The 21,745-nt window shown below is 40.7% G+C and overlaps 1 protein-coding gene and 1 long non-coding RNA gene across 2 annotated transcripts; one reads left to right on the top strand and one right to left on the bottom strand.

Annotated features, from left to right (window-relative positions):
* Nucleotides 1-632: 632 nt before the first annotated feature.
* kif11 (kinesin family member 11) lies at nucleotides 633-20,806 on the bottom strand. The gene is made up of 27 exons (XM_034681811.1): nucleotides 20,621-20,806; nucleotides 20,312-20,420; nucleotides 18,045-18,174; nucleotides 17,669-17,766; nucleotides 17,484-17,562; nucleotides 17,203-17,388; nucleotides 13,229-13,353; nucleotides 13,033-13,123; nucleotides 12,715-12,860; nucleotides 11,254-11,350; nucleotides 11,030-11,125; nucleotides 10,799-10,887; nucleotides 10,391-10,478; nucleotides 9,631-9,704; nucleotides 8,269-8,383; nucleotides 7,696-7,767; nucleotides 7,151-7,286; nucleotides 5,771-5,943; nucleotides 5,531-5,656; nucleotides 5,270-5,425; nucleotides 3,783-3,922; nucleotides 3,490-3,650; nucleotides 3,290-3,408; nucleotides 2,938-3,160; nucleotides 2,542-2,714; nucleotides 2,315-2,425; nucleotides 633-913 (listed from the first exon to the last, which is right to left on the bottom strand). The coding sequence occupies exons 2-27, from the start codon at nucleotides 20,383-20,385 to the stop codon at nucleotides 800-802; spliced, it is 3,192 nt and encodes a 1,063-aa protein (XP_034537702.1). The 5' UTR covers nucleotides 20,386-20,420; nucleotides 20,621-20,806; the 3' UTR covers nucleotides 633-799.
* LOC117811493 lies at nucleotides 2,041-4,517 on the top strand. The gene is made up of 2 exons (XR_004631014.1): nucleotides 2,041-2,752; nucleotides 2,877-4,517. It is a non-coding gene; the product is annotated as an uncharacterized LOC117811493 (long non-coding RNA).
* Nucleotides 20,807-21,745: the final 939 nt, after the last annotated feature.

Genomic DNA, 21,745 nt, shown 5'->3' with positions numbered 1-21,745 from the left:
GAAGGGGATTCATTTCTTTGCTATAAATAACACATTTTAAGATGGAAGCTTGGGGCCATAAATAAATAGACCTTGGGCCGCACTTTGGACATTCCTGGTCTAGACCTTCTATGCATATGCAGTTCTGCACCACAGTAATCAGTTTTGAAAACTCATTTCCATCCTGTCTATTCTAAGAGCGACTCACATTTCTATAAAAGTGTGTTATAATACCTTATCGAACAACTTCAGGAGAGTTAGCAATGTCCACAGACTGGTTTAAAGGTATACTTGTAATAATTTAATTTTTTGGTAAAGAACCAGAGATGTAACAGTAGAGACTAACTGTTGTCTCAACTAAAAGGCGGTTCATGCTTAAACTATTTCTTGGCAAATGTTAAGAAAAATCTTAGAAAATGCTCACACAGGAGTTGCCGGTGGTCTAGCGGTTTAAGCACGCCCAATGTACAGAGGCTATACTCCTTGTCGCAGAGGTTGCTGGTTCGGCTCCTGGCCACGACCATTTGCTGCATGTCTCCCCCCACTCTCTACTTCCCACATTACCCGTCTCTCTACAGCTTTCCCATCCAATAAAAGCAAAAGCCCTCTTCACTCAGTTTGCATCAGACGAGAGATCATGAACAGACCATGAGTGTAAAACAAGTATAAATCTCTTTAATTTTACAAGCAACTTGAAAATATTGAGAAAGTACTAAAACAAATGACAGTTCATAAGAAAGCTAACATTACAAAGACAAAGTGATGTCAGAGTTAGACAATAATAAACACAGATAAAAAGAAAAGAAATATTAAAACTGTTTTAGTTTTGACAGCGGAGAGGCAGTCTGGATTTCTGAGGCGTTGATGGAGTTTCGTTTTCTGTTGCTTTCTGCCTGCTGGGGAGCTTTGTCTCCTTCTTCCCGCCCTTCTTTTGCTAAAAAAAAAGAAAACACATTATATGTTTTAAAAGTTTGGTGAGCATTTCTATGACAGTGACAATCAAACATTCACTTTCAGATACATAACAGCATCATTCCCATCGAGCATACTACATTACACTCACTAGCATGAATGCAGTATTCTCGGCTAACTCATGTGTCTATTAATGCAACAAATAAAACCTGTTAACCAACAAGCTGTCATAGCTAACCTGTATACAGCTGAAGCCATAAAACTGAATATTTTGGCTTACTAGCATGCTAAGCTAACTGGTATGATAAGTAATTTTTTATATATTTTTAAAAAAGGTGGAAAATATCATACCCAGCTAAATACTTTTAGCTAAATACTTTTTAAATGAAACTTAAGTACCCAAAACTGAGAAAAAGTTCATACATATTTTGTAAAGCAGAACAAACACAGGTATGTCATGTTTAATTAATATCCAAAATTTAAATGCCGACTCACGGCCTCTTAATACTTGCCACTGCCAACCTGTATTTATCATCTTTAAACCAGATTTCTTCAACTTGCTCACTCATTTTCTTCTCCTCTTTCTCTCTTCCTTGCATAATAAGCTGCCATCAATGCTGTATATGTCGTTGGAACAGGCAAATCCACACATACTCGAACAAAAAGTAAGCAAATGAATATATAAGTAATACAACGATATCAAGCAGGGTAGATTTGATAAAGCACTTAGTTCAAACAGTAACCTCTGGTCGCTAGAATTAAAGCGGATGCTAAAGTGTGGAAAACTGTAGTTTCTCAAGTGTCCGCTTGAGGCTGGCCCCGGAAGAACCGGAAACCACATACACACCCATTAAAAAAAAGCTGATCTTTACAGCAGAAGCAAACATGTTTACAGCCTGGTGTGAAAAACAAGTGTAGTCTGGATAGCTCATTTCTCGGTTGGCACACACTGTATGGGGGGGGTGAATTCATTCATAACGTGGCAATGAAGATATTAAGATTACAAGTTTTCCATTATGAGAGGAACAGCTGACTTGATTGACAGGCAGGAACACTGTAGCTGTTGGCTAGGAGGCTCAAAGCCCGCCTCTTTACGTCACACTAGCTCAACAGACGTTAGGTTGAGTTCAGCATTTCCAATATGGCTCCCACCAACGATTGGCTTCAAAACAGCGCTTCAGAAACAGATGTGTGACGTCACGGATACGAAGTCCATTATTTATACAGCCAATGCTTTAGTCTTGTCTTGGACATGTACCATCTTTTTTTAAAGGCCTCTCACAATGACCCCACATTTTCTTAATCTAATTTAAGACTTTTCAAGGATTTTTAGGAGTCCTGCCTACCCTCTAACTTTGTCTCAGATTCCACACTGAAAAGTTTGTTTTGTAACACCACCCTTCCTATATCTGTAGTATTTTACCTTGAAGAAGGGAACGCGTTTGCTTTCGTTGAAGACGAGGTTCTCATCAATGAAGGACGGCTCTGTGGCCAAGCTTTCATTACATGTACTCAGCTCGTCATCGAGAGAGTCCTGCAGACAAAAAGGAACAAAGAGAAGATGGAGCACAAATTAACAAGGGTGTCAACCCAATAGGAAGTAAATAACTGTGCTCTATCTGCCGTCCAATCAGGGAGATAAAAACGTACATGATCGACTTGACTGAGCTTGTCTTCCTCCTCTTCCTCTTCCTCTTCCTCTTCTTCCACAGCTGCCCGCAGCTCTTCTTGTTGCCTCCTCAGGCTCTCCAGCAGCTCAATGCGGCTCTGGGATTTCACCAGCTTCTTGGGATACACAAACTCCCGACGCTGAGGGGTGGCACCTGAAGGCAACAGAGAATTTAGTTTGTGATACGGACAGGTGAGAGACACACGAAAACCACACACTTCCCAAGTTCTCTCCAAATAAGCACTTATTGTTTAGATTTTCTGTCTAAAAGAAATGTGATATTGTCTTTCACCTGTATCTTTATTTCGAAAAACAGAAAAACCAACAACTCAGTGGCTGATCTTCAACAAAAAAAACACCCAGTTCAAATCACGTACCAGTAGAAACATCCTGCTGCAGCTCTTTCTGCAGGAAGCCGTTCACCAGCCCTTGGCTCGTCTCCACATGGTCCTGCAGCTCAGTCTGCTGCTGGTCCAAGACAGTCCGGTTCAGGGAGGTCTGGTTCTGCATGGCCATCACAGCCTGCTTCATCTCCTCCTGCTGACCGGACAGCTGCTGCTCGGCTGTCTGGAGCTGCTCAGTGCAGCGCTTCTCGACACTCTGGAGGGCAAAATAAGAGAAAGGATTAAATAAAATCAGAGGAATTTCAACCTGATGACACATTTGTCACCAGATATAATGAAGCAACATGTTTATTATTCTACATTCAACTGTAGAGGGTTGTTTTACCTGACGCAGTGCCTGAGCTTCAGTAGAAACTGTCCCCATTAGAGATAGGTGTTGCTCGGCTGTAGTCTCTGCCTGCTCCCTGGTTCTGGAGCTCCACTGAAGGTCACGATCGGCCAAACCTGCACCAAAAACCATGTTCACTGACTGTACTGTAGATGTTCAAGGTTTAGAAAACAACTTCAAAAAGGTGAATTTGGTACCTGACACGGCACCGTGCAGGTGAGAGCAGCAGCCCGTCATCTCGTCCAGGGTCTGCAGGCTCTCGTCGGTGGTCTGACGCAGAGAGGAGGCCAGGGAAGAGGAGGTGGAGGAGAGGAGGTCTGCCTGGGCGGAAGCCCGACACTCCACTGTACTGCAACTACTACACACAGGAGACAATGTGGAAAATCATACAAGATTTAAGACTTCAGGATTTGTTGTATATAGGACTGACCACACTTTTTCTTTTTTTGCAACCTGCAGCTGAGTGTTTGTATCTCTGTCTTTGACTCACCTGCTAATGTTCTCCTGGAGGGTCTGTAGAGGTTTCTGCAGAGCTTTGGAGGACGAGCGCAGATCAGTGAAGTCCTTCTGAACCTCCATGGAGAGCAGGTTAAGCTGGTCCTGCAAACACTGGATGGTCTGCTTCATACCCTGTTGCATACAAGAACGAAAGGATGTTAGTTTCAATAATTAATTTCAAAGATGGACAAAAAGAAACCATAGACATGGAAATGCATCATGGAGCTGAATAATGGATCCAACTATCAAACACATTTGATTAGCGGACTCCTTCTTTGTTGGGATTGTGTTTGTTGACTGCCAGACAGTGAAATTAAATATCATCATTCGTTTTTTATTAGCAAGTGGTGATGATAACAGATATTAAAGTTTCAGCCCATCCATTGTTATGTAGAATATTGAAGACATTTTAATCAACGCACAAGATACAGAAAACAAAGCTTGACTTTACTAGATATCACATGTTTTGTCTTGTAAAACCAGCTCTGACTCCTTGTTTATGACACTCTAAGCACTGTTTGCAGAACATAGAGCTTCACAGCAGAACCAACAATAGCTGGTACTGGAATCAACTGACGAATGGAAATGCATAACGTACTTTAAATCAATTTTGTGTTAAATAAAAGTGCATTCCTTGGAACTTAGCCAAGTCACATTGTAGCACAAACCAAATACAAAATGTTTACTTTGAATAGCCTTAAAAATAAAAAACAAAATCACAACATCAGCTGCTGTTGTCCTCTCTCAATAGCTGCCTGAAGTGTCTGTAGTATAACTTAAAGCTTCAGTAAGGAACTTTCTGTGTGTTGATTTTGCTGGTTTGGGAAAAGGGACACCTCTTACAGATTGGGGATGGGCAATGATTTTCGAATATTCGCACTCAGTGTGCATAGTTTTGGTAGAAGACATAAAAAAGGGACGTTCCTTCAGAGTGCTGTAAACCACCTTGTCTGTTATCTATCCCCCCCCCCAACACATGAAAAACGAGAATACAGAAACTTTCAACCTTATCTTTGGTCTCATTTGCCTTTACAGATCATTGAGAGTCTTTTTAGAGAGAGTGTTCATTTTAGACTGTTTCGTATCCAGTTAAAAAAAATCCTTGCAGGAGCTTTAAGAAATGTAAACTTAGCTTTAAAGGTATCTAAATTCATGGATGGCAGGGACTCATGTTTTGCTCATACCTAGTAGAGCTTCATGAGTTCAACAATTTTGTAAAAGAAAATGTGATAAAACAGCCATGATGTTATTACACATTTATTATTTCTAAATAATAAAATAAAAAATAATCAAACAATGTGTTAGGTAAGAAAAACACTGTTTCATGTGGCCAGAGAAAAAAATGCGTTCAAGAACCTAAATAAGTTAAACTTGGTGTAAGGTGATATTTCACTAAACAAATCTGGGACTCCATTTTTTAATCCAGACCCAGCAGAAGAGAAGCTGCTGAAAGACTTAATTCTGAACCGCTGATCTTACCGATTGGTGTCTCTCCTGCGCCTGTCTGATCTCGTCCTCCAGACTGTCATGTTGAGTCTGCAGAGCGCTCAGACCCTGCACTGAGGCCTCCCGCAGCCCTGCCAGCTCCTGCACCAGGCTGCTGAAAAACACACCAACCTCCTTCATCGCCTCCACCTGAGGGGGACCGACAGTGAGGATGATAAGGTTTAGCAGAGGAGCTCCCTAATGATGTGTGATTTTATTGATATAACGGAAGACAGAGCACAGTTCAGGACTGACCTTGTCGGCCAGCGCTCGCTGCGTCTCCACTGTAGCTCTCAGTGTGTCATTAAGCTCTTTGACAGCTGACAGACCCATCAGAGTCCGAACCACCAAGACCTCCTCCATGTCCTGACGGTGCTCTTCCTACATTTACAGAAAATAAGTTATTGTGTATGGTGGGTAAACTAAAAACACAAGCTTTTCAACCCCTCATGTTTTCTCCAGTAACATGTCATTGTTTTCTTGCTCTGTCCTCACCAGCAGCTGCAGCAGACTCTCCTTATCCTTCAGACACATAGCCTCCTGTTGCTGCACTCTGTCCTGACAGCGAGCCACGCCCTCAGCCACCAGCTGCCCAACTCCACCAACAAAGGACTCCACAGTGGTCAGAGCTCCTTTCAGTGCTGCCTGGTTCATCACAAGAACACCATCTGTGATAAAAGGTAGAAACACAGAGTCAGAGGTACAGCAGAGTTTTAAATATTATTTATTACACTTATACTCAACCTCTCCTTTTAACAAGGACACAAAGATAACAATCAAGGAAGGATGAAGGCAATAGTTAACTCTTAGTACTTAAATAATCTCCCTGAAATATTTGAACACAAACATGTGACATCTGTTCAAAGGCAGAACAATGACACCTCAGTCAGCCCTCTCATTAAAAAATCTACATAATAAAACTAAACAAACATTATTGATATCAACAATATTTACTAGTGGACATGGATGGAAGTCTGCTCCCAGTGTTTGTCAGTCAGAGGTTTTTGCTACAAGCTTTAGTTGGAAAAAATTCACCCCCTGTACAGTGTGTGCCCCGTACAGGTATAAACTATCCAGACTACACTCGTCTCTTGTACCAGGCTGTAAACATGTTTATTTCTGCTGTAAAGATCAGCTTTTTTGAATGGGTGTGTATGTGGTTTCCGGTTCTTCCGAGGCCAGCCTCAAGCGGACACTCGAGAAACTGCAGTTTTTAACACTTCTGCATTGGCTTCAATTCTCACGGCTGAAGGTTGCCGCTCGGGTTGGACAAATATTTCAGGGATTACTGTAAAAATCAACCTTGTATGGCAGACTTTATAGTAAGGACTACACATCAGATGGCTTTGGAGTACCTTGCCCTACCCTTGCTATATTTGAATTCACTGATGTATGGGTTGAACATCAGTATCAGCCGATATCTACCTTGCTGACAGACACTGATCAACAAAGACTGTACCATGCAATTCTGGCAAGTTAGTATAATAACTGCTGATTCAGAGACGAAGATTGCTATTGGACAAACTCTGAGTTTTCTGTCAAATGTGACAGGGAATGTTGGGCGTGTGGAGGTATCACACCATCTCTGAGAAAAATCATCAACATGTAGTTTGTAAGATTTGTTTCAGTGAAATTTTAAGTGGAACTACTTGCAGTAATTTAAATACATCCTCTCATAGCTCATTTGAAAGAAAGAAAAAGATGATCATTTAAAATTCCTGACTGCCCCTGGTGGTGATCCAGAATTCACAGAACCATAGTTACATCCCTAACCCTCTTGTTAGTGATTCTCCTCCATTAGATCCACCCTCAGAACACCACCACATATTTATCTCCACTCCAGACAAAGACTGTTAGAGGAGTTTCCGCTCTCACCGATGGCCTGTGAGTAGCTGCTCAACATGTCGTGGTGTTTGAGTCCCTGCTGCTGAACGCAGCGCTGCATGTTGCCGAGAGCTCCCTCCATCCGCTCGGCAAAACTCTCCTGGATCTCAGTGTTGTGCCGCTCCACCTGCATGGCAACAGAGAGTGTTTGTTAGTCTAGATAAAACTTCTGCACAAAACAAAAACAAATACAATAAGTGCTGCTACTGCCCCAGACACCAAAGATCAGATTAGTGTGCATTTGTGTTGTTATCAGAAAAACAACACAAGTCGTAGTCCACTTCATTCCTTCCAGTTTACTGAGCTGGGATCAAGACCCAAATTGATTAACAGCACTACTTAAAACTCATAAATAAGTTTTCAGCTAAAAGAAAAAAAAGGTGGTGTTGGGGTTAAGTTACTCTTTAAAGATGTGCAAAAATGTTACTTCAACTTTGTATTCCTTTTGTTGATCAGAATAATGAAAAAAATCCCAACATTTGGAGTAACATGCTTTCACTTGACAATGACTGCTGTTTGAAAAGTGTGTGTGTGACCTTTCTCTTCCTGTCCAGTTTATCATGGAGGCCCGACACGTCACTGGTGCTGGCATCCACTGTGCTCAGCAGCTGAAGAAGGAAACAGACACAGACGGACACATAAGACAGAAAAGGTTCAACCTCAGCAGTATCATAAAAACAGCTTCTCTCAATGTCCTGCTTTTAAAAGCAGCTTAGTGCTGAAATATTCAGAAGTAGAGTTCAGTGGAAACCATGGAAAAGGAGCAGAAAAACAGGAAGTGACGGATGCTGTTTCTGACTAACAGTGCATTAAGAAATTAAGAGACATTATTCACAGAACGGAAAGTACAGTCAACATAAAAAAGGAACTATGACAAGAAAAGAGAAGGAAGTTGTTTAAAATATCATCTTGAAATTATATTTTAACTAAAAAAATGTGGTTACCTATTTTAACTGTTCTGTTCTATGCGTATACAATAAACAATATAAAAGACAATATTCATTTTGTCATTTAAAACACTTTTTTTTATGTCAGAGTGCTGAATGTGTGTATTACTGGCAAAACACACAATGCAGCGCTGTTTAATCATCAACAAAGCTTGTCTGTACCTGCCCCGCTGTGCCATAGAGCGTCTCATGCACCGAGCTGAGCTCCGAGCAGATAAACTCCTCCTGACTCAGCTTCTCTTTGGTCTGATGCAGGTCCTGGCTCGTCTCTTCTAGCCTAAAGTGATGAAAGTTGTCAGCTTTTAGTACCTAAAGTTTATTATGCACCTTCTGCCAAGTCAAAAAAAACATGCAACACCAAACATGTTGATAATGATTTTTTAAATGAACTGAGGAACCATGTGCGCCTTTAGGTCCAACTTTTTACAACTTCTTCAACTGAATCAAGTGTACAGGCCCCTTTAGGACTATCTGTAAATTGTATCGTCACAGAACTGAAATAAGGCTTTCTTCTGAGCTTTTCTTTTCCCCACAGGTCAGCCATGCTTTAAAATAAATGACCTTCAAAAATATTTAGCTTGGCTGAGGAATAAACAACCCAACAGCATAAAGTGTAGTTCAATAGGCAAACTTTCTAGAGCTGCAAAACTCCCCTGAAGGGTAAAGTATGGAAAAATAGGAAAACTTTGCAATATCTAGCGGTCAGATGCTAGACTGCAACTCTCCCCTGATCACCCCTCCCGTCAAGGAAGCTACGGTGGCCTCTGAGGACAAGAATCTACTGTTTCATGAAACGTATGATCCTCCTTTTGTCAAGTTTTCAAGTTTGATAAATTGATTGTTAAGAAATCGTTAAGAAATAAAGATTTAGGGGGAAAAAAAACATATTTGGCATTGATTTTGACAAAGAAAAATCAATGTTTTTTGATGATTAATCAATAATTGATCATTTACAGTGATCGATCACGGCGAATACTAAAAATTTTCATCCCTACTCAATACTAATTATCTTACCCACAACTACCGCTCTCTACTTCTCCGTCATCCAACAGGTGAATTTCACATGTCCACTCATTAAATACAAAAACCTGTCTGTTACTAGTTCATATATTGTGTGCTACTCAAGAAATATGGCGGTGTAAGATGGCGCCTCGTGGAAGGGGACCTACTCCTATGTTCTTTAAGGCTCATTCTGAGTAAAAAATAAAAAAACGATTCCTGTAGATTCAAAGTTGTGAAAGGAAATAAAGAATGCCGACTTCTTTGGCTTTTAAAAGCCCCTGTGAAGTCGAGAACCTGAAGAATTATTTTAGTTGGAGTGTGCTCCTTTTGTGGCTTTTTTGTACACTAATTTAAAGAAATGTATGATTACTTTATTCCATTTGAATCTACCATGTCTGTTCTGCTAAATATCTCACAATGTACCTTTAATTCAGACTCATTTTAAATCAAAATATCAGCTTTAGTGGCAACACACTGACAGGCACTTTTAATGTGCTAAAATGTTCTATAAAGATGGATTACCTTTGCTGCTTCTCATCCAGGTCTATAGTGCACTGCTCCAGTTTGGTCTTACTGTCTGCAAACAGCTCGGTCACCTGCAGACAGACAGAGAGGTGAACACAGAAGTTAACGTGACTGAAATGATAAATGAGGTCATTGTTTTCTTATTCTGCAGTTATTCAAGGGCACACAGCTGAACAGTTAGCTCTGCGTTTAACCATCTCACAGTTCAAGTGAAGAGGAGGTGTGTTAATAATTCACTTATTAATGTTTTCTTTTTACATTTCTGTGAATGTTTGTTGAAAAGTTATCATGACAGATGGAGAGGGATGTTGAATATGTAACTCTAGCTACTATATGTGACTTGCAAAATGTCTGTCATACTTTCAGGACAGTTAAAGTTCTTGGTTTTAGTTTAGGTACCCTGAAAGAGCTCATAGGGCTAGAACATTTCTCAACAATGTAGAAACAATGGCAGTATATGGACTGGTTTCCCAATCAAATAAGACGCATGAAAATAAAACACAAATAGTAAACACTCTTGTGTTCTTCATCTGCTCTTTGGTATTATGCAAAACAGGTTGCGTTCCCCAAGTCTCAAGACTCTGTACAAACCCTGTGAGTCATAGTGAAAGCATATTGAAGTCACACATACAGTAGCTCCGGCATCCTCTCGCAGCTCTGGTAGAGGAGTCATGCCCTTTCAAAGTAAGACTCCCCCTCCTGGTCACTCTAAACTCCACGTGGAAGGGATCTGACAGTAACAGTGAGGCTCACGTACCTTCTTTATCTCCTCCTCCATGGCAGCGATCTTGTCTATGTACTCAGTCGAATGCTCCTCATGAGCGGTGATCCGAGTCATCATACTCCTGAAACACACAGAGGAAATGAATAACAATGATGAGGATTGATCAGTTGTAGAAAAGCAAAATGGAATATTCTTTGGTTGCAGCCTCACAAACGATGAAGTGAAGCTTTAAAACCAACTAATTTAACTGAGCAGAAAGTTTACAGATTAATGAGCATGATAATAACCAGAAGATGCAGCTTCACTCTGTTTTTCTTTTTTCTCTATTATTTACGTCTGTGATACCTTTTTGAATGATATTTTAAAGAAACAGGTATCACACTCTTAAAGAACAATGCCCCAACATGTATTTGAATCTCTTCAGTCTTTCAGGAAACCTACTCGTAGTTCTCTGTAGAAAGGTAAACTCCATTCTTGTCTCGTGTGGCAGCCAGGTCACGTTTCAGACGCTCGATCTCCTCTGTGTATTCCTAAGAGGGCAGAAACAAGGGTTTCAATTTACACAAAGATTTTAAATTTAATGTTAGGACAGTTCCTGACACGCAGAACAAATTCCAGCAGCTCCTAATTTGATCTTAAGTTAAAAGCTTTTGTCCATCTAAACTCCTCCACCTTGATGAGCGTCCTCTTGGTGAGTTTCTGGTTGACCTCAGGCTTGTTCATGATGTTCTTGGCTCTGCTGGCGTACTCCAGCGTGCTCAGAGTCTCCTGCAAAGAAACAAAGAGGATCACAGACATGAGCGTGAGCTAAAGCAGAGAAGAACCGGAGCTAGAGAAACCCTATAAAACAAACTCAAAATATGGAAAGATCATCATCCAAAGACATCAGAACGTACCTCAAGGTTGCTCGAGGAGGGTGACACAGTGGCGATGATGGAGGTCTTTGTTCGTCCTCCCAGCGAGTCCTGCAGGATTCGGGTCAGCTTTGACTCTCTGTGGGAAGAAGACACAAAAGTTAGCAGATTATGCAGAGTGATGGATGAGCTTTTAATGTCTCATTATAGTTATATCAGTGTTGTGTATGCATCAGCTCAAATTAAACTGACTGAACATGTTGAGGATAGAGGGGGCGATGGTAATTTGTGGTACTGCTGAACTGTGTTGCTTTATACAGACAGGTGTTCCTGTTTTTGGCAACCCACAAATAAATGAAAAGAAAAAGATCTGTATCTCTATTTTTTTATGTATTATTTTCAAATAATACCATGAGTTATGCTATTATTGACTGGGCTGAAAAATTGGACTGAAAATCCCCAACAAGACTGCAATGTATTTAAATTTGTAGACCCAGACGCCACATGAAAAACTCAGGGTATTAATAAAAGTAACTTATGTGTTATTCATTAACAGATATACAATCAATCATTACAGTCTTATAGTTTTGCCCCATTAAAATTCTCTTCCTCAAACAAAACACTTCCAAATATCAGCAGGCCTATTGATCTCAGACTTTCAGTAAAGACAGGGCACAAAGAATCACACAAAGAATTCAAAACAGGAAGAACCAACAATACTCAGTTGGAAACAACAATACATCCACTGAAGTGCTCACATGAAGAGGAGAAATGTGGAGCTTTTCATACTGCAGAGATTCTACACTTAAAGCAGAGACAGCTAGCCTGGGTCTGTCTACAGCAGTGTTTGTTTCCCAGCAGATGGCCATTCAACATGAGTTTGGTCCTGCTAAAGGTTTCTGCCTGTTAGGGGAAATTTGTCTTAACTACTGTAACTTGCTAAATGCTGCAAAGTGCTCTGCTCATGGTGGATTAAGATGAGATAAGATTGGATCTTACTTTGTCTGTCAAACATGAGCCTGGTCCTGCTTGGGGTTTCTGCCTGTTAAAGGAAGTTTGTCCTTGCCACTGTAACTTGCTAAATGCTGCAAAGTGCTCTACTCATGGTGGATTAAGATGAGATCAGACTGAGTCCTGTCTGTAAGATGGGACTGGATCTTATCTTGTCTTGACGTTGGGTCTTTAATAACAATTGAACATAGAGTACGGTCTAGACCTGCTCTGTTTGGAAACAGTCTTTAGATAACTTTTGTTGTGATTGTGGCTATATAAATAAAGATGGGTGATTGATTTAATGTTGGTCGTTGTAAATAATATAATAAAGAATATTATCTAAACCTGTTTTTCATGTTTAGTGTCCTGAGATAACATTTGTTATGAATTGGCTCTTCAAATAAAGATCGACAGATATGGTTTCGTCATCATACACACCACACTTTGCAGGCCAAAAAACAACTAGACTGCCAACAACCTTAATGGACTTGATGTCACAAGTGAATCTACCTGTACGGGACGTGAGGCCTCTTTTCCACCAAAGCAGTGATCACTCTACCCAGAGTCAGCAGTGACTGGTTGATGTTTCCCGCCTCGCGAGCACGCTTGTCCACCGCACCAGAGCGCCCAATGTTCTCACTGCCAGCCAGATCCACCTGAAGAGAGGAGGGAAGTTTGCATGATCACAAAAAAAAGACTAATTAACACGGATGCATTATATTAATAGAGACCTTTTCCTATATATTAATAAATACATTACTCAGCTTTAAATAACTGTTAGAGAAATAGACCAAAAAGTGTTGGAAGATGTGATAGTGTCATAATTACCAGATTGAGTTTGCCAATCTTCACCAGCTCCTCTCCATCCATAGTGATCTCCTTCATGTGGATGGTGACTGAGAACACCGAGTGGGAACGACTGCACACAGAAACAGAGGGAAAAGGAGAGAAAAAAAAAAGCTGTGAAACAAATCAACAAAGTCATGGCTACAGGAACAGAAGTGCAGTGTGCTGTCTGTGATACCTGGAGTAGGCGTTCATGAGCGTGGAGGCCGTCCTCCTCTTGGCTGATCCTCTCTCCAGGATTTGATAAACTTCATCTTTGTTGTGAACCGTCACCTCCTCCAGACCCTTCACCACCACGCCTCGCTGTCAGAACACACACATCATTCGAGATGAAGTTTGAGTTAAACACAAAGTTCATCTGCTGAAAGAAAGAATGAGCGCTCAGTGAAGAAACCCATCCTACTGATAAGTTTAGTAGCCTACGCCATGGCTCCTGATGTCCCCCAAAGCCTGAGATAGAAAGGACAGATGGGCAGCGAGAGCCAGCACATCACTGGGGTTATCAAGTGGGCTCCTCCCTTCTCTGATGTTTCCTTTAGTTAGGTACTACAACACCTCTGAGAGGCTAAAAAGTTAACTCTGGCGTCCCAAAGCAACCCCCCTCCATGCCAGCTCCTGCTGTCCATCATATCCACCAGCAGAAAAGCCCACTTTAATAACCCAACTCATACAGTACTGCCACCTTAAACGGACCCAGGCTCCGTACATGCAAGCTCCAGGTGGTGACAAAATACAGCCCCAGCCCTCCACCACCCAAAACACAGCAAGAAGAGCCTGAAGCAAGATGTTAGAAGACAGGGGAGGCAGAGAAAGACAAACGTTGTTTACGCTGAAAGCAAATCAGATTTACTCCTGACCTTTAAGACAAACTGCCAGCGCTCAACCATTATTTACTAAAGACCTGATTTGTTCTCTGCATTGGCTTTTCGTGTTAAAAGACCTAGGTATCAGTAGCCTCGTGTGTCTGTGAGGCTGATCTTGCCATCCAAAACAAACATGCTGTCTAGTAAGTAATAATTAAAAATTCCAGCAGCACCACCAGTGACGCTCTGATGTCCATCAGTTGAGTTGTCTGTCACACTGCGATTAATCCAAAACACGCTTTGAAGTCGGATTGTAAACAGAGAGTCAAAGGCATCTGCAAAAATGTCCATCGTGCAAATATTCCACTTTAAGGAAAATATTATAAGTTAGATGCACACTCTGTGTTAAACTTGATAAAGTTATTGTACTCCTATAAAACAGGGGTTCCCAAACTTTTCAGACAAAGTCCCTTAAGGTGATTAAATGTTCCTCACTGTCATGGGGATGCACTAATAAGCAAATCAAAAAACAGTGAAAAAAGAAGAAACAAAAAAAAGGCCTAAAGATACTTAATAAAGCTGGTCGGTAGAGAGTTAGATTACCTATGTGCACATATTGCTGTTTCCTGTGCTACTGTAAAAAAAAAACCTTCTGCCACTGACCCCAACACTCATCTGGCTTAGTCACCTCAGAGGTCTTGTGGCAACAAAGAAAAGTGGAAAACATTTTGTATTTCCACGGTTTTATTTTAATTTATAACACTATTTGTTTATATTTGAAGAATTATGGATAAAACATCTCTCCATCCATTTACTTCCGCTTATCTGGAGTCAGGCAGCAACCCAAGCAGATCGACCCAGACATCCCTCTCCCCAGCAACACTTTCCGGGTCTTCCTGGGAAATCCCAGAGCCGGGGCCTGTTGCATGAAAGTAGGATTAAGATATCCGGGATAAATGACTGAGCCGAGTTCACCCAATCCAAAACAAGAGCGTCCAGGCTCAGTCGGTTGCACAAAGACCAAGCCAGGATGAGCAGACACGGATTCATCAAGCCAGGGGAAACCAATCCTGGCTAAGTGCGCGTACGCGGCTTCGTTAAATAGACCCCAGATATCGATCGCAGATTCACTGATTCACCATGGCAACGCGTGCGGCATACTTTTCACCGTCAGAAGCGGAGATCCTCATGGAAGCATATGAAGAGGTGAAAGATCAAATCAGAAAGAAAGGCAACACAGCATCAATAATTAAACAGCACCAAAAAGCTTGGGAAACCATTGCAGATCGCCTGAATGCGTAAGTAGTGCACATGTACACACTTACACTCTTGATAATCACTAAATTAAAATTGTTGTGGAATCGATGCAGATGTGTTTGAAATTGTGTAAATATAACTTCATCAGACTGTATAACTCTCTGATTTAATTTCCCCTTGGGAGAAATAAAGTTTCTCCTATCTTATCCTGCAAGTGTGTGTGTGTATATATATGTATATACTTACTTACAGGACAAGATAGAAACTTTCTTTATATATGTGTGTGTGTGTGTGTGTGTGTGTGTGTGTGTGTGTGTGTGTGTGTGTGTGGCTTAAACATGACTGGGCCAAAAATAACTTGGCAGCAAGTAAAAGTCAAATACAAGAACATCTTGCAGAATGGTAAGTGCCCCCCTGACTAATACTTACACAAGTGTACATTGTACCCAGAAGGTGCCTGCTCACACAAATGATGTACTGTTTTAGCCGTCAAAAAGAGAGGCCAAATACAAAGAACGGATGGTGGGTCACCTCCCACCGCCCTCACCGCAGCCGAAGACATGGCCTTATCACAAAATAAAGGCAGGCCAGTTTTGGAGGGGATCCTTGGGGGGACAGAAACAAATGCATGTCCCTCCCAAGAGGCTAACCGCTTCATACAAGGTACCTTCTTCCATCTTTACATGTGATGTAAGCACATTCATATCTAATCCATTTGGACTATCTGACTTTGGTTTGCCTTGCAGTTTCTGGCAGCACTATCTCCTTGCTGGAGCCACCAATGCCAGATGATGATGATGATCCAGTAAGTACACTGTACGCCTGCCGTGTTCCCTGATCAGGGACCAATATAGTTGAATTACTTTAGTTAACATGCTTTAAATTTCAGTTATATATGGCCTGCAGTGGCAGAGACATATATATATTCAAATTTGAATTAATTTGACCTCTTATAATTGCACTGTATATTGTGTATACAAGCTTGTAGGGAGGCTACTGCATGTATTAATTTGTCTGTTAATTTGTTGTGTATGGATTTGGCCTGCATTTATTTCAGTGTGCAGACATTATATACAGACTGATTGTGTATGCATTATTTTGTTGTATGCTTTTGATTCCATGCTTTCTATCTTGTAGAGTCACTGTGGCTTCAGTTTTGAAAGGAGCTGATGGTTTACCTGCTTTTATATATCCTTATTCAATAAAGGAAGATCATGTCACTCTCTGTGTATTTTATATATCGCGTGTGGGGAAACTAAATTATCTAATTGCAATTTGCAACATCTAAAATCATCATTTATCTACAATGATTACAAATCAATGATCACAAATGTTTAAATAATGACTGTGGGTCTAGTTGAATGTGATAACAATGTGTAGTGGACAGCAGAATAACTATTAGTTTCCATTTGTGGTGACTGCTGACTGAGATAGGGGATGAGATTAAATAGATCCTGGAACTTAGCCTGGTCTGGAGCAGGCTAGCTCCAAAGACTAAATCTCCATGGTAACTAATGTCATAGAATATCCTGCTTCCTCCTATCCTACTTTCATGCAACCGGATCACGGATAAGTTGAGCCAGGATAAGCAACATATCCCGGCTTAATCCCTTATCCTAGTTTCATGCAACAGGCCCCAGGTGGGATTTGTAATCCCTCCAACCACTTCTGGGTCTACCCCAGGGCCTTCTCCAAGTTGGACGTGCCCAGAACACCTCTTGATGCAGAGGGAGCTCGGATAAAATATGCTATTAAATTTTTGTTTTGTATTTGGAAGGCGTTTTGCAACCCTTCTATCAGTGCTTCATGACCCCCACTTTAGGAACCACTTCTATATAACATCCACTGTTTTCCATTTAGGGAGTTATTTAATATTATAAGAAACAGCCTTATTTTACAAGTCAGATTAGAATAAGTGTTGGAGGATGTTTTCCAAAAATGTAAACATAAAAAAGTATCACATTAGGGTCCTATAAGTAAATGAGATCACACTACACAAGGCAGCCAGAACTGCAGGATATTTTCAAAGGACATATCCTATAATCAAAACAGCAGATATACTTATCCAGAGGCAGGCCAGTCTGAGAGTTACCTTGTTGCGTGGGTCGTCAAATAACTGAAGCCGCTCGGTGACGTCCTCGGTAGTGCTGAGCAGGTCGAACAGCTCCTCGTTGTAGATCTCCAGCAGAGACACTTTGACTGAAAACTCTGTGCCGTTCTCAGAGAGCTTCTCAAAGATCTGGTGCAGCGTTCTGGGGATGATGCCGGCCAGAGGGTCCTGAAATATATTCACAGGCGCAGGAAGCGGTTAGCAGGTAGTGGTTATACAAGTAATCTTTTAAAAAAAAAAACATTGAACAAATGGAAATTCACCTCCTCCCAGGTAAACTCTGCGTTTGGAGTCCTCTCTCCCTCCATGGTGAACGTTTTCCCTGTTCCAGTCTGACCATAGCTGAAAGAGACGGCAGAGAGAGTACATGTTATCACAGCACATCTTTACAGAGCAGCTCAGGTTATCTGTACAGCAGTTAAAGAAATGATGACTGTAGAGTACTCACGCAAAAACAGTGCAGTTGTATCCCATGATCACTTCATCCAGAATCGGGCACACAACACTCCTGTACACCTCAATCTGCTTGGCTGCTGGACCAAACACCTGCAGGAAAAATACTGAATTTAAATAATAGAATAAAAGATAACAGAGCGCTGGTCTGTACGCTACATGGCCCAGGGTTAAAGCTGTTAAAGGACATTTTAGTATGCTGACTTCTCTACCTTTTAAGCACTTGAACTGTACCAAATATGGTGAAATAAGCTTAATTTGCACACTGATCTCTCTACTGGTAGTGAAAAGCTTCTCTGCAGGACGGTAAACAAACACAGCAGAGTTCATTGAAGAAGGGGTCAGATTTCTCCACATCAGCACCCACTCACCATGTCAAACGTGTAGGTCTTCCGTGCCGCTTTGTCGTTTACTCCTCCTGTCCTCACAAGCACCTCCTTTCTGTTTGGCTCGCAGTCGATGACCCCGTGGGATGACTTGCGCTCCATTGTGTTGAAAGGCCTAAAACAACAGCAGAGACTCATTTGACTCTTCATTCGAAATAAGATTCATGGAGGCAGTATTCCCCCTGAATACAGAACAGAAAGTTGTTCAATAAGGAGGATCAGACATCTTTTGAGTCGTTTCTAAGTAGACAATGTTTCCTGTTTCTTGAGAAGAAAACATGGCCAGATTCTGTTTCTCATTTTGCCTCTATAACTTAATAAATGTAGATATAATCACTGCAGATTCTGCGATTTTGTAATTGCCCTCTCCTATACTTTGACTTCAAGGAAATGTGACCTCCTAAAGCAGAACCACATGAATGAGGAACAGTTTCTTTCCTGGGGCTGAGAGACTGCTGAACTCTGGTGGTGCTCTGTAGTCTTGGCTACGCACTACTTCACAAATTTGCACATTACACATTCAATTGCACTATTCACATACCAAACTCAAATCAAGTCAATTTTCCTCATTTACACAAAAATGTATATTTTTCTATTCATTGTTGTTTATGTATGCTGCTCCTTGTAGTCTAAATGCTCTTGCTTGTCTTCTTTTTTTAATTGTACGAGTCTTCTTATTGTGGCTTTTAAATGGGACCTGAGAAACTACATTTGGTCCCACCTCATGTGACAGCTTGTGTTGGTATGACAATAAAAAACCTTGAACCCTTAAATCTACATCATAACTGTTTAAGGGATCTAGGAGTCCAACAAATATCTGTACTTTTCTTTAAATAGAAAACATTTACAACATAATAAAAAGGGAGCTTCCACAGGATTCATTCATTTACTGCTGTCCGACTGTACAGCACCTCAGTGTTGCCAAAGAGTCAGCACAAGATACAGCCCAGGTTCATCTCTGACATCTTAACATTTCATTTAAACCCAACAGATTATCACCACAGGGATTCAATCTTTAATCCTAAAGACCTTCCTTGAGGACTGGACTAATGGGTCCACAGTTTGAATCTCATGTTTTATTACTACACTAAGGTCTTGTAGAGAAAGATTTTACATGTTGGTGTTCTGAGTTTTAATAACATTTTTAACTAAATTTTACTTTCTTTCTTTCTTGATCTTAGATTTTAATATATACCATATGTTTTAATCTTTATGTTTGTTGAATGTCATATTTTAAATTGGATATTGTTTTGACAAGGTATGGCCTTTTGGAATTAACCTGATATTGGATCAATTAAATGTTGGGCACCTGGTGTGGGTGTCAAGAGGTGTGAGCCAGCTTCGGGCTGCGGCTTGGCACAGAAAATATTCAATGTGTGAGTCTAAATCCTTGGGAAGAAGTTCTGAGATTAATCGAATGATTAAAGGTTCATTTCGATTAAGACAAGATCAGTTGTGATTCTGTGTCTGGCGGGACAGTAAGACTATGCAAGTTATGGACTTCAGAGCAGTGAGGGGGGTGATGATTTGTAATAATCCCTCCTAATTTAAATAGATTATAAGATCCAATACTATTTATTATGTTCATTAAGTTACATAAGTACAGAGAAAGAGAGAGAGAGTAGATCAAACAGCTGGCCGTGAATTGCTCTTTGTATGAATGGTGCTTCATAAATAAACTTGCCTTGCCTCAGTGTATGTCAAGATTTCTCCAAAACTACCACCACGAAGGATATCTATGCTCGTATTTCCTTATACCAAAGATCACTGCCATAAAGGCTGTGTGCTCTTACTCAAATTTTACAATCTTTTTAATCAAGACTCTAAACACACCTCCCAACAGTAACATCTTTTGTTCCCCACACCCCTGGGTTTTTCTAAATCAGATACATATCTATGTGTGAAATTTACTACATCACATGTCTCACAAAATGAGGCTAAAGATAACTTTTGCCTCACTGTCTTCTATTCTGAAGTAGCATCAATTTGATTTCTAACGCAGGGAATCAGATACATGTTCTACTGCAGTGTCAGTAAAACATCATTTGCACGTGACTTCGGCAGAAACAATCATCATATCATGGTGTTCATGTAAAAAAAAACTGATGTTCGGTTATGTCACTGGTTGCCACGTTTCGACAAAAGTTTGTCCCTTGACAGTTTTTGACACAAGCTAGCTTTTTGACGACTGAAGGTTTGGCATCAACAACAGAAAATATAAACACAACTTGAAGTTATATCTCTCTCCATACCTGCATCTGACAACGACCTGGATGTTTCTGCCCTTCTCATCCCGTTTGATTCCGCTCAGGTTGTGTGAAGCCATGTTTGCAGAGAGATGTCCTCCTCTGCTGCAGTAGTCTGTAAGTACCGTTACACATGTCTCATCAGCACACACGACAACAAGGCTGAAAACACAGTTTCTCATTGGGTCTGTTGATAGTTGTGAGGATAACGATAGTATTTTGACAAAGGTTAATGAACTGATGAAAAACTGAGGACAGCATGTTCACACCAAAAGAGTTAAAACGTAGAATCAGCGTTAAACATGACTAGCTTACCGAGTGGTGCTGTTCGCTCGTCCGTCTCCCCCTCAACGAATTATCCGTTTCCTGCTTTCGCCTTATAAAAATAACTTATAAGTTAAATTAATCGACCTCGGTGTCCTCCGTCCCTCGTAATGTCACAGTCTCTGACCACAGACGACTTCTCTGGCGCACTAAAGCCTCAAACAGGACACATTTCAAACGGTACTTTTAAATTTCGCTCGACCAATCAAATGGGAGTAACTGCCAAACAAACGACCCCATTGGTCAAGGTGGGGTAATGACGCCAGAGACGCGGTGCATCACGGGAGGATATTGTAGTAAAAGTACCACAGTGCAACCACCAGGTGGCGACATTGTTTTGGATCACCATGAGCTCCGTCTCCTTGTAATGTTAGTCTCCTTTTCACACCTTCACTCACAAGCGTTACATACACTGTTTTTATCATAGGTTTTTATACTTGAGAACAAAGATACAGCAGACTTTTTCTCATAGTTATTTTTGGTTATACATTAGATTAGTTTTTATCTTTTTAGATTTGCTACAGTATTTAGTTTTAAATAATGTACATACAATTAATAATTCAGGAGGTGCAAAATAGCAACATTAGCTTGTCTATGGTGTTCAAAAGGAGACCTTGAATTCTAAATAACTGATGCATATGCTAACTAATGTAGTTTACTTTGATTACATTTCATTTCTAAGTGCTATTTTTCCCTCCAAAATAATATATTAAGGCTCTATTTGTCTGAAATAAATCCAGAGCAGACTGCAACCATTATTCTGTTGTTGATAATAATAATACAAATACATTTAATTTTGGGGTGCCTTTCAAGTCACCCAAGGTCACCTTACAGAGGATAAAAACATTCATCATTAAGAGATCATTAAAACAAACAAAAAAATAAAAACTAGTGAAGTGCACAGAGTCCAGTTAGAGTGAATATGCCAGTTCGAACAGGTGAGTTTTGAGTTGGGATTTGAATGATGTGATGGAGTCTGACTGTCTTGAATGTGTCGGGGGAAGGAGTTCCAGAGTCTGGGTACTGAGCAGCTGAAGGCTCAGGCACCCATGGTACTGAGGCGTGACGATGGGATGGTTAATAGTCCAGTAGAGGTTGAGTGGAGGGAGCAGGAGA

Source organism: Notolabrus celidotus, chromosome 4, assembly GCF_009762535.1.
Source record: "Notolabrus celidotus isolate fNotCel1 chromosome 4, fNotCel1.pri, whole genome shotgun sequence".
NCBI classification, from domain to species: domain Eukaryota; kingdom Metazoa; phylum Chordata; class Actinopteri; order Labriformes; family Labridae; genus Notolabrus; species Notolabrus celidotus.
The sequence above is the reverse complement of the archived record's forward strand: the minus strand, read 5'-3'. Positions and strand labels throughout refer to the sequence as shown.